Raw genomic sequence first — 13,565 nt, 5'->3', positions numbered from 1 at the left:
CCTTTAAAATGTGGCAGATGTTGCATTATGAAAAACATGTAGAAATGAAGCTTTGCTATCCATGCTAAACTCATTCAGTGCCCAGATATGGCCTGAACTACACAAACGCTTTGTCTCTTTCTCGCTCATCTCCCCTGCACCTGGCTTTGTTATCGTCACACTATGCGCTTGATTCAATATGAAATTAAAGTCTCATTAGATGGTGAAATGTTTCATCGCATTAGCATTGATAATGTATAATTACAGATAAGCTAAAAATAATTTTCTTTCTTGCAACATCCTGTTGCCATCTCCAATATTTCCTAGACCTAGAGCATAAAACATCTCCATTCAGAGATCGTGTAAGCTTCCTTATCTGCTAGGCATAAGAACAAATACATTGGACTAAAATGCAGTATCCCAGCCCTGATTCAACTCATGTTCAAGTGGATACTGTACATTGCAGTAGGATTTGGTAACATGCAGATGAACACTCCAAGGGTCACGATATGCTGATATATGAAGACCCATGCCCCTTTGGCAATGCATTTGCTTTATTTCCTTTGAAAGACACAAGCCTGCTGCATGAATTCACCAGCAGCCTCCCACCCAGTAATTAGACATTCACTGACACTCTGGGGCTGTATAGCGGTGGCCTGGAAAAAACTGGAACCCCCTTCTCTGGCAATGGTTAAAAACAGAGTATCGCATATTGCCACGATGGAGAAACTCACGGCTTACCTAAGGGTAAGCAACAAGCGACAAGTTCTCCCAGATTTGGGACCCGTGGTTTGCCAGTGAGGGAGGACAGAGAGATATTAGAGATATTGGCCTGGGTGTAGATGGGAGATAACAATCTCGCCAGGTTGATCTAGCACGGAGGCAGGTCTCAAATAAACCAGGAGTAAGTAAGGTCTGCTCCTGTCAAATAATGGGTATGACAGGGAGCACACATGTGAAATAATTTCAGACCTTTAATGAGACTGGTACCACCACCCCCCCTCCCCTTCCCCTCAATTCCCCTTGTATTGTTTGGTCCATTATGTTAGTCCAATTTTGTTCATTATGTTCATCCATTATCATTTAACCATAGAGATAGCAGGGGATACTAAAGAGGGCTCCAGCAACACAGACATTTATCATTATAGCTGGATATGTGGGCTGGGAGTATATTTTATGTTGCTGTTTTATAACATCCCCACTGTACCTATTCTATTTTCTGTATCCCATTTGAAAACTTACCAATAAAAATTTTAAGAAAAAAAAAAAACAGGCTTAAAACAGGCTTACTGTAGGTAGGTAAAGGCATATTTTATCAAACGTTTGGCCTTGTGATTTATTAATGGACATTGAAAAAGACAAAAGAATGGGAAATGTATTTAATTTGAAACATAATGGTAAATTTGTGTCTAATGGAAAAAGTGGGATTCTTGAAATAAGTACTGTATTGTGTCTGAGTTTGCTGCACCGATCACTTTTGCTTTGATTATGTGTGTTTGCATTCGAGTAACAGTGAGTCTCATACATAGTCCTCTAAATGTTTTTAAGGAGAATGATAATGGCTCCTACTGTACTTTAAGTTTCAGATCATGAGGAGACATTTTGGTTAAGTAAGACTGTTTAAGAATTCTTCTGGGAATGCAAGTTGATCAGCAGTATCATTACTCACAATAGTATCCACGCTTTTCTGTAGCGATCAGTATAATGACAATATAATAAGTATTATGCAACAAGAGAATGAACCTGCTTCGCCACAGCATCACACGCGGAACAAGAGACAGTCCTGTCAGCTAACATTTCTCTGACTCTGGCCATAAGATGAACGATTTGAGGGTGGCCATACTCAAAGGCAATCATAAAACACCGAAAGAGAAATGGCTGCATGAATACACATTTATGTAACTGTTTGGGACACTTAGCAGTGGCCTAAACAGAGACCAGAGTTTTATGAGTCATTCCTTCAGCCCATATTCAAAGGGGCCCATTATAAGTGGCAGGACTACTGAACAACTCAAGTTTAAAAGGAAGGAACTCTTACCCTAATGGATCTTATCCTTCTTCTCTCCTCAGGTAAAAACCAACTCTAAATCCTCATTGAAGCCTTTGCTGTGTGTATTATATATATGCAAGTGATCCAATGTTTGGTAAAAACCATATTTGAATGCTGTTTTCTGTCTACCCCTAATCAAATTAAGTGTTGCCACCTAGGCAGGGAACACCCTGTGTAGAAAACCATCTGTTTGAATGTGCCTTAGATGTGCTAATTAAGCAGACAGAACCACACTGTCAGGTGACTTTTTAGGCCTATATAACCCCAGATAGAACAGCCCTGTGCTGCCTGCAGCCCATATTCAAAGTGGCCATTATAAGTTGCAGGACTGCTGAACAACTCAAGTTTAAAAGGAAGGACAAAAGAAGTGAAGAAGAAGTGGACACCCCAACAGGCCCTGATTCCTGCATTTGAACTACGCTGGAAAGGAGGATATCATCTATACCAGACTGCATCATTACTGCTGTGATGCTGCCTTTACCATTTATATTTGCTGTGACATCACTTCTTCTCAAATTATGCACTTCTTTTTACCAGCCTCAGTATGTCTCTAACTCTATTCATATATCTCCATCTCTCCTTCCTTTACCACTTCTCAGTTCACATGAACTCCTTTCTTACCTGCGTCCTCTGACACCACACAGCTATATCCCCTGCACTAAAAAAACACCCCTACAAATCATCCTCACACATCCTCTTTCTATCCATGCTTCTCCTCCTTGCTTCCGGGGATATCTCTCCCAATCCTGGTCCCTGTCTTATTCCTACATGCGCTCGTCCTCGCCTGCCAATTGCAACCTCTACTCCTTCTGGTGTCAACCCCTCCAACCTCATACACATCCCCTGCCACCCTCCCTCCTCTCTCCCTTTCTCCTGTGCCCTTTGGAATGATCGTTCCCTTTCTAACAAGTTCCTCTCTGTACATGACTTTTTTCTCTCTCAATCTCTGTTCCTATTTGCTATAACTGAGACCTGGCTCACTCAGTCTGACTCTGCTCTGGAAGCTGCCCTCTCCTATGGTGGCCTTTCCTTCATCCACACTCGGCGCACTGAAGGCAGGGGTGGAGGCGTGGGGCTCCTGCTCTCCTCTCTCTGCCGTTACCGAACCCTTCCTATTCCTAACTCTCTTGCTTTTCCCTCCTTTGAGGCTCACACTGTCCAGATCTCTCCTCTCCCTGTCCATGTGGCGGTCATCTATCGCCCACCAACCTCTACTCATCCCCCTTCTCCTTTTCTCTCTCACTTTGAATCCTGGCTCTCTTTCTTTCTCTCCTCAGACTCCCCTGTTCTTCTCCTTGGGGACTTCAATTGCCACATTGATGACCCCTCTCTCCCTTGGGCTTCCCGCTTTGTTTCTCTAACCTCTTCTTTTGGCTTTCAACAGTGGGCTGCAGCCAGCACCCACAAGGATGGCCACTACATAGACCTGGTTTTCACTAAGAACTTCTCTCTCTCCGATTTCTCCATTTACTCTCTCTGACCATCATCTCATCTCATTCTCTCTATCTCGCTTCTCCCCTTCTCCACCTCCATATACCCCTTGGTTCTGCAGAAACCTGCGCTCTATTCACTTACCTGACTTTGAGTCCACTTTACGCTCCTCCCTCTCCTCTCTCAGCTCTGCTACAGATCCCGACAACCTGGTCAGGAACTACAACTCTGTCTTGTCCTCGTCTCTTGATCTACATGCCCCGCTTTCTCTCTGCGGCACTCGCCCTTCTAACCCTAGACCCTGGCTAAATTCCCACACACGCATGCTGCGTTCCTCCACTCTTTCCTCTGAATGCCTCTGGAGGAAGTCTCACACTCTCGCAGACTTCTTCACTACAAATTTATGCTATCCTGTTTCAACTCTGCCCTCTCGCAAGCTAAACAAGCCTACTTTTCTGCACTAATCAACATGCACAAGTCTAACCCACACCGACTGTTCTCTGTCTTTGATACTCTACTCAAACCACCCTCAGCTGCCTCTCCTTCCTCCATCTCCGCTCAGGACTTTGCTGACTATTTTAAGGAAACGGTGGAATCCATACGTCAGAACATCCCCTCTGTTTCTTCCTCCCATCCTACACTTCTTTCTAACTCTCCTCCAGCCTTCCTTGACTCTTTTTCCACTGTCTCAGAGGAGGATGTGTCGCTGTAGATCGCCTCTTCTCCCTCTACCACTTGCCCTCTTGACCAAATTCCCTCCCATCTCCTAAAACCTCTTGCTCCTACTATAATCCCTACGCTCACACACATTTTTAACTCCTCCCTCTGCTCTGGAACCTTTCCATCCTCCTTCAAACATGCAACAGTCATACCATTACTCAAAAACAGCAAGCTTGACCCTACCTGTCCTTCTAACTATCGACCTGTCTCCCTCCTGCCTTTTGCCTCTAAACTCCTTGAACGTCTTGTATTCTCTCGCTTGCTCCATTTTCTCAACACCTATTCTCTCCTAGACCCTCTACAATCTGGCTTCCGCACTACTCACTCCACGGAAACAGCACTCACTAAAATAACTGATGACCTCCATGCTGCCAAAGACAGAGGTCATTACACTCTGCTCATATTACTCAACCTCTCTGCAGCATTTGACACCGTGGACCACCCTCTTCTCCTTCATATTCTCCATACTCTTGGTATTCAGAACAAAGCTCTATCCTGGATCTCATCCTACCTCTCCCATCGTACTTTGAGTGTCTCTTCTGCTAACACCTCCTCTTCCACTATTGATCTCTCTGTGGGGGTACCCCAGGGCTCTGTCCTGGGACCTCTTCTCTTTTCTCTGTACACACTCTCTCTAGGTGACCTAATAACATCTTTTGGGTTTAAATATCACCTCTATGCTGATGACACACAAATATACTTTTCAACACCCGACCTTACACTGCTGTACAAACCAAAGTTTCTGAATGTCTCTCTGCAATATCATCCTGGATGGCCCTCCGCCGCCTTAAACTCAACATGGCTAAAACAGAGCTCCTCATACTTCCTCCCAAATCTGGCCCTACTACCTCCTTCCACATTACTGTTGGAACTACGATCATTCACCCAGTAGCCCAAGCACGCTGCCTAGGGGTCACACTCGACTCCTCTCTCACATTCGCCCCTCACATTCAAAACATTTCTAAAACTTGTTGCTTTTTCCTCCGCAATATAACAAAGATACGCCCTTTCCTCTGTTGCTCGACTGCTAAAACTCTGACTCAGGCCCTCATTCTCTCCCGTCTTGATTACTGTAACCTCCTGCTGTCCGGCCTTCCTGCCTCTCACCTGTCTCCCCTACAATCTATCCTAAATGCTGCTGCCAGAATCACTCTACTCTTTCCTAGATCTGTCTCAGCATCTCCCCTCATGAAATCCCTCTCCTGGCTTCCAATCAAATCCCGCATCTCACACTCCATTCTTCTCCTTACTTTTAAAGCTTTACACTCTTCTGCCCCTCCTTACATCTCAGCCCTAATTTCTCGCTATGCACCATCCCGACTCTTGCGTTCTGCTCAAGGATGTCTTCTTTCTACCCCTTTGTATCTAAAGCCCTCTCCCGCCTTATACCTTTTTCACTGACTGCCCCACACCTCTGGAATGCCCTTCCCCTCAGTACCCGACTAGCACCCTCTCTATCCACCTTTAAGACCCACCTTAAGACACACTTGCTTAAAGAAGCATATGAATAGCACTGTGAATATTCTGAACACATGATACATAAAGCTTGGCCCCCTGCAGATGCACTTACCAGAACTCCCTCCTACTGTCTCTCTATACGTTCTCCCTACCTACCAATTAGACTGTAAGCTCCTCGGGACAGGGACTCCTCTTCCTTAATGTTACTTTTATGTCTAAAGCACTTATTCCCATGATCTGTTATTTATATTATCTGTTATTTATTTTATTACCACATGTATTACTACTGTGAAGCGCTATGTACATTAATGGCGCTATATAAATAAAGACATACAATACAATACAAAAGAGAACTCTCTTCCATTGAGTGCTAAAGGCCATGTCTATACATACTGTGCTATATGTATGCACACACAGCTGTCTCTTACACATACAATTACTCCATGTTATTCCATCCCTATATACCAATAAGGACCACATAGTATCTACACACACTTTTAGTAATGCCACACTCTCTCACATTTTCACACCTACCCACACCATTGATATACACTCCCACTCCACACACACCTTTTGTAAAGCGCTGCATATACTGTGGGCTCTTCATTCATTTATATTTACATACACACACACACACTCACACTTACATCACTAACATTCAGGGACCATTTAACACCTCTAGTCATATATCGCATCTACACACGGGGGAGGGACAAGCACAGATAACATTCCAAGAGACACTGTTTTTAAGTATACCCTTTGCTTGCTTTATTCATTGTAACACCGCCGGAAGAAGAGATCAGTGTATCTCGAACGCTCGCATAAATAAAAGCATTTAGTTAGCCACAGAACGGTATCATCTATTCATTTTTTATTATATATATATATATATATATATATATATATATATATATATATATATATATATATATATATACACATGTATATATGTGTGTGTGTGTGTATATATACATATAGCATGTGTATATATACATATACCTAGCATATACCTAGCATATATATATATATAAAAAACAAAAAGCACTCCGTAATAATAGTCACCAGTGTGGCTGCAGATCCTATAATGAAGAATAAGCAATACGATACCGTTTGGAAACAAAATCAGCAGGCAGCACTCCAGAATTGAACAAACAAGTGTATTGAAAAAATAAACACAAAACCGGTTTTGCTTATATATATATATGCTTAAAATTATATATATGCTTACATTTTTTACAAATGAAAGAATAGTATGTAAAACAGACAGAATGAGCAATGACAACTAATAATAAAATGTATGGAAATATGTGAATAAAAGTTAGGCTATAACTACATTAGTGAAATATAACAACACTTGTCTAAAGATGTATATCACAATATAAGTGTACTGTATGTGAAATATGTACTATATATATAGTATATATATATGAGATACAACCTCTAATACTATAAAAAGATGTGAAAAAAGTGGATGAATAAAAAATGGAGGGTAAGGGAAAAATTGAGGGAAAGTGAAAAATATATAATAAAAAAAAGTAATTGAAAGGTCAGTCCAGACTAGTAAATACAAAATCAATGTCCTACTGTATCATAATCCAACCATCTTGATGGACAGGAGATTTAGGTAGCTAAATGTGCACTCACAACTAGGTCAGACAGATAATAATATTCAAGTCACAGAGTTTGTGTTGAGATTACAGAAATTTCTATGGATGTGGTTTTTAAGAACACACACACAACGTATTTTTTTAGACTAGAATTTTTTTTACCTTTTAGGAAATTACTTTCACAGGAGGATCTCTCCAAGCTTGTTGCTCCCAAAACAGAGTAGATGTGACACTCTTGCATTTGCAAGTCCTGGTATTCATTTCCAGCCATCTTCAGTATATAAGGTGTATAATAGGAGCTGTAGGAAAGTACCTCCACTCAGAACTGGGAGATAGCAGATACTTTAATTGTGCCTATTATTTGGAGACTTGTTTCAATGGTTAGTCTCACTGAGCTTCCCACTCAGTGAAGTGGGAAGTGATCTTTCTTGCTCTATATGTGGTTAGTGACGTGATTATGTTCAAGATACTTAGGACCATATTTAATAAGTGGTGCTACACCATAAGACACCTTTTGTCACCAGAGGACACATTGCGGCCTATTTACTTGAATGGGCTTAGTGCTGAATGTTATCTGAAGTTAGAGATTTTATGATTAATGTTTGTATTAAAATGTGAATGGGGAAAAAAAAAAAATATATATATAAACATATATTATATATATATATATAAACATATATTAAATTAATCACTTGAATTTGTGGCTGTGATAAGAAAGATCATGTGACCCTTGATATTGTTTGAGGGACAATATATGTAGGACCTCTGAGGGGGACAGAGCTGGGACAATTTCCACAGCAATTCTCCCCCCTTGCTGGTTGGTGATGGAAGCGAGACCTTCCCCACAAGGTAAAATTCTTGTAGGGGGTGGGGAAGTATGTGGGATTGAGTGTGATGTGAGAAGGTGGGGATTGAGGAAAAGAGGAGGGAGAGATTGGGTGAGGGGGAGGTGGGCGAGAGGAAGAGCGGTGTTAGGAGGGGAAGAGAAGGAAGGGTGAGAGGAGGAGGAAGAACAGGGGCAGGATGAGGTGGTGAGAGGAAGAGAGGGAGGAGAAGAGGGGGAGAGGAGAGGGAGGAGGATGGTGAGAGGAGCAGGTATTGAGGGGAGAGGAAGGAGGAGGGGGATTTAGTGAGACGGAGAGGGCATTGAGTGAGAGGAGGAGGGAAAGAGTGAGAGCAGGAAACGAGTTAGAGGAGGAGACGAGTGAGAGGAGGAGGAGGAGGAGGAGGAGGAGGAGGAAGAGGGAACGAAGGAGAGGAAGTTAGTGAAGGAAGGAGGGAAGAGAGAGTGAGAGGTAGAGGAGGGAGAGAGATGGAGGAAGGTGAGTGAGATAGACAGGGAAGTAAGAGAGGGGAAGAGTGGAGAGGGCAAAGAGGGAATGAGAGACAAAGGGGGACAGTGAGTGGGGGGAGAGAGTGAATGAGAGTGGGAAATTTGAGAAGGGGAGGAGAAATAGAGAGGCATAAGAGAGATAGGAGGTGTTTGAGGGGGGTGGGGTGTGCTTGCAATTGGGGGGCCCAAGTGAAAACGTGAGTCCTGGACTCAATAAAAGCTGTCGGTGGCCCTGAGTATATGACACAGTAAATGAAATTATAATATAGCATAGAAATAAGAGTACTATACTGTACACAGGAAAATATTGGCTTGTATGAATCCAGTGATCGTATTTAGAAAGCGTACAGGGACCGTGCAATTAAGCAGTGAGTAATAATGATATGAAATAAGTCATTCTAAGCAATGCCTAGTAAGAATTTAAAAATCCTTTCTACCCAATAGTAGCAGTGATTTATGGGTCTATTCAGTAAAATGGGATAATGAACATCTGTCATTAAAGCTATTCATGTGATTGTCTTTTAACCATAGACTATGGGACTCTTCCTATAAGGACCTTTAATCATAATTCCATTTTTTTTTCATGTCGTTTTTGCATATTCATGAGTAAAGTAGCATGATAATGCAAGTGTCTCCAGTAATTACAAAATTTTGGGGAAGAAATTATATCCATGCAATATCTTCACCCTCAAATGAGGAAACAGGAAGCAGAATTTGCGGTGCAGAATATTTAGAAAATAAAACTTTTCTGAGAACTCAGGAGGAACGGATTAATGTTGCATACGAGAACCATTGTTCCAGGCTATACTAAATACCAAATGTACGGTAGTCTGAATAGAAATAGAACTTTAAGTCAAAACTCTATTCTAGCTCAATCCCTCTAACTTGGGGGAATGTGCCAGCAGGGCCACCAACAGATATATTGGGGACAAATGTAAGGATAAGGCTCCCCCTCTCCTCCCCTTCTCCCTCCATAGCGCACCTGCCATGATTTTTTTTTAGGACATAACTTTTACTTAAATGTTTTCTTGTGTTATTGGAGGACTGAAATAAATTATTATATTACAATGTAATCTGTTTATTTTAACACTTGTATGGGCCTCAGGGGAGAGTGGATTGAAAAGGTAGGGGCCTGGTGGGAGCATGAAAAGGTAGGGGTCTGGGAGGGATGAAAACGTGGGTGACTGGTGGGGGTGTGAAAAGGTATGGGCCTGGGAGTTGAAAAGGTATGGTCCTGGAGGATGGGGAAGTATGGGCCTGGGCGTTAGGGGGGAGTATGAGCCTGGTGGGGGCAAATGTATGGGCCTGGGGGGGAATATATGGGCCTGGGGGTGGATGGGTATGGGCCTGGTGGGGACGGGAGGCAGAGGTGTGGGCCGAGGAGTGTAAAGTGTATAGGACTAGGAGCTAAGGGGAGATTACCCTGAGGGCTGGAGCATGGAGGTTCAAGGAGGGATCTTCAGACAGACATGGAGGGAGCTTTCACTAGGCACGTGGGGGGGTCTCGGAGGGGCTGATGACAGCTAACGGAGACTCTGACACAATGACCGGCAGGGATCCCGGGCCCACTTACCGGGCCTGGGACAGCAGCCCCGGCTGTTCCCCCTGTCGGCAGCCCTGTGTGCCAGGTCAGGATGCTGGTGCTTTAAATCATTCACTGACAGAACAATGGCAGCACAGGGGTTAAGAGGCAGTTCGACTTCATCAAATTAGAAACATAAAGTACAAAATATATTCCTTGCTTCCCAAAAAATATTAAATTACCCTTCAAATGATTATTGTCCAGTTCATATTTTGCTCTCTCTTACTGTCCCCATTTTCTCCACTAAGTAAGACATGTACAGTATTACTAGTAGTTTCATTATACATCCTTGTTTAGCCAGGAAAGTCCCAGATGTTTATTAAAGGTCCATGTGCCCAGACAATTTTTCCCAAAATCGCTCAAATGTTCAGGTTTTTTAGCTTTTCCCTGTTTGAACTCACTTAAAACTCTTAAAACCGTACAAATAGACACTGCGTGTTTATTTAGATTAGATCATATAATTAACCGATTTATTAATACAGTATAAACCAAACTGTCATTTTGCTACACTTGAGTGTTTGTGTTATGGTAGGTAACTGAATTAAATCAATAATGCAGCATAAATGGAACGCTATTAGACAAATACCATTATAATATTTATTTTTAAGTGATGTAATTTTGTTTTATAAATAATTTTTTAATGTGGCCAATTTTGTGACCCCAAACTCCATCCACTACGCTACTTTGAGCCGCCTCCAGATCTAAGCTTCTAAGCCGCATAGCTGAGATCTGAGTCCTTCGATTCTAGTCTTCTCTTACCTCTGACTCGCAACAGATGACATGTTCGTGTCCTTTTATATCTTATGAATAAGAACAACAAATGTTCGCTTTCTCTGTGTTCTTAATTTAGATGACATCACATAACTAGCCTGCCTATTTTATACGATACTCTGAATGCCTGGATATGTACTATTTTATACATATACATATGTATAAATCCTTGTCAGGTTAATGCTCTTAATCCTCTACTAGTAATTTAGAATAGATTGGACACTCTCTAGTAGGGAGTTAGGATGATTTACTCTTATTACTACTGTGACCCCTTCATTGTCCACTTAAGACTAGGCATTGGACCTAATTTTTGACTAATTTGCTCTCCTTGGACATATGTATGATTTAGACTTAGCAACAAAGTTCCAGTCATTCGGATTTATATCTTTACTGAGACACACATTCCCTCCTTTCCTATGGATTTGCCACATTTTTTGTTAAATTGTGTGTTTGCAAATATAATGATGATATATTTTATATATCTTTTCTGTACATTTTTTTCCTACCTATGTATATGTAGCCAGGTCACCTGATGGCTACTATTCTGCCCTTGGGCTGGGAATAAGCCCTGGTACAATCAGGTTGCCAGTAGTTGATATGGGATTTTCCCTCTCCAAGGAGCTGCACTTGAGTGGCATGGGTGGTGTGACATCAGGTCTGGGCATGACCAATCATGGGCCAGACCTGGTGCCCTCCTCCTGGCAGTACTTAAGGGCAGGACTGCCCTAAAATTGTAGTTGTCCTTCCCCCACTTGAGGAAAGCAGGTCACACAGTGGAAAGGCTGAGATTGGGCCTTCTCCAGTCCTCTTCTCTCCCTTGGAGAGTGAGTGTGGACCATACCTCTGCCTCTGCTAGGGAGTTAGGGAAGCGCTAGAATGGCTGCTGATGCCCTTGGAGGTCCAACTGCGGCAGAGGGACCATAGAGGTAGAAGAGGAGAGAGCAGAGTGCCCCCTGACAGCTCCATTGGACTGGCAACCCCCGGTGGGCTCTCAAGGAAGCTACGTATATACCTTGCTGAGAACTCACATGGTGCTGCTGTGGACCGGAGACCAAAAGGTAAGGACAATCACCCCACTGCCTCACTTGTTTCAGCATGCCATTCACACTTGACCCTATCTGCCCATGTGTAACGGTCCATCTGCCCCCACCCCATGTATCTTCCCCCCATTTGTTTATCTCCCTCCCCATGTGTGACTGCCCCCTCTGTGCTCCTGCCCCATGGGTGTCTGCCCCTCTACCCCCTATGTGTTGTCTCCCTTCCCCTTGCATCTGCCCCCTGCCCCCTTCCCCATCTGTGTCTGCACCCTCCCCATGTGTATGTCCCCTCTCCCCATGTGTCTGCCCCATATGTGTCTGCCCCTCTGCCCACCACTCCCGTGTCACCACGATAAAGTCAGGCTCTCCACAGCAGCAGCTCTGCCGCTGGACACTGAGCCACTGGCCGCATCTATGATAAGGTAAGGACTTTAGTGGTTAGAGTATGGGATAACTTTAGGGGGTCTTGTGCTTAGGGTAGAGGGTTAACTTTAGGGGTGTTAACGGTTAGAGTAGGGGGTTTACTTTAGGGGTATTAGCAGTTTGGGTAGGGAGTAATCTTGGAGGACAGGGTAGACATTTTAGGGTACAAGTTAAGGTTTCTATGGTAGGGGTAAGCGTTAGTATTAGGGTAAAGATTAAGGTTTTTAGGGTAAGAACTAAGGTTAGGGACTTACCTTAGCGGCGGTCATTTGGTCGCGGTGTGAAGGCCGCGATGAAATGTCCTAGACCGATGCCAGGTCCCCTCTGCGGCACACAATGCTTTGTGCAGCCCTAATTTATTTCTGCACATAATTAGAACTCCACCGCCAAATCAAAATGCCCCACAGTCTTGGATATGCCCCATGATATATCATCATGATAATGGGGCTAGCTCTTACATGTCACTCACATGTCACTCACTTTAAAGGAGCAATTCATGCATGATTATTACATGCAGGACAACACACACTGGATCACGTGTGAAGTTAGAACCAGGAGTGCTGTTTGTATCAAGTGGGGCGTTAGAACCAGAAGGAGTTGGAACAGGGAAGGTGTGAAACAAGGTATAGTATAGGGAAGTACAGTTAATCGTTAGCACTTATAACTCAATTGTTGCAACAATGAGCAGGATTGAAAATGCCACTCAATGCACATCTTGCCACATGTATGTACACTTGGAGCAGATGTTTCAGGGAGCACACCGGTGTGAGAAGTGTGAAATGATCTCTTTAGAGTCTCAGATTGCTAATCTGAAGTGGAAACGTGCAATGTTGAGGGACATTGACAATCTTGAAAGGAGTTTAGTGCTCACTGGGCAGGCTCTGGCTGGGACTAGTGGTGCCGATGGTGGAGCTGTGAGTGAGGAACAGGTAGGTAGCTGTTTAATTGTTAGAAGGGGAAGCAAGGGGAAGATGCAGACCAGTTCTGAGTTGGCCCAACCCAATAGATTTGCTATATTGAGTGATGATATTGGGAGTGTCAAGGCTGGAGGAGAGTAATTCCTCTAGCAGCCGGGAGAATAGTTCCTCCACCCCAGAGGGACATGGGATACTCAGAGATCAAGATAGAAAGATGGAGGGTCCTAAAAAAATATTTATGGGATCTAGGCCAAAAT

The 13,565-nt window shown here is 43.3% G+C and overlaps 1 protein-coding gene across 6 annotated transcripts in view; it reads right to left on the bottom strand.

Moving 5' to 3' along the window:
* Positions 1 to 7,801, bottom strand: part of LOC142497424 (CD209 antigen-like protein D) — a 34,335-nt gene extending 26,534 nt beyond the window's left edge. Inside the window, exon 1 of one of the 6 annotated variants that reach the window (XM_075605192.1) lies at positions 7,408 to 7,801. In XM_075605192.1, the coding sequence (XP_075461307.1) occupies positions 7,408 to 7,516 (109 nt within the window). In that variant the 5' untranslated portion in view covers positions 7,517 to 7,801. Of the gene's footprint in view, positions 1 to 3,604; positions 3,945 to 7,407 lie in introns of those variants that run through there. The other 5 variants (XM_075605191.1, XM_075605189.1, XM_075605188.1 and 2 more) reach the window with 5 other exon arrangements.
* Between the last annotated feature and the right edge of the window lie 5,764 nt (positions 7,802 to 13,565).

Source organism: Ascaphus truei, chromosome 6 (assembly GCF_040206685.1).
Source record: "Ascaphus truei isolate aAscTru1 chromosome 6, aAscTru1.hap1, whole genome shotgun sequence".
NCBI lineage: Eukaryota > Metazoa > Chordata > Amphibia > Anura > Ascaphidae > Ascaphus > Ascaphus truei.
This window is presented reverse-complemented; position numbering and strand designations above follow the sequence as displayed.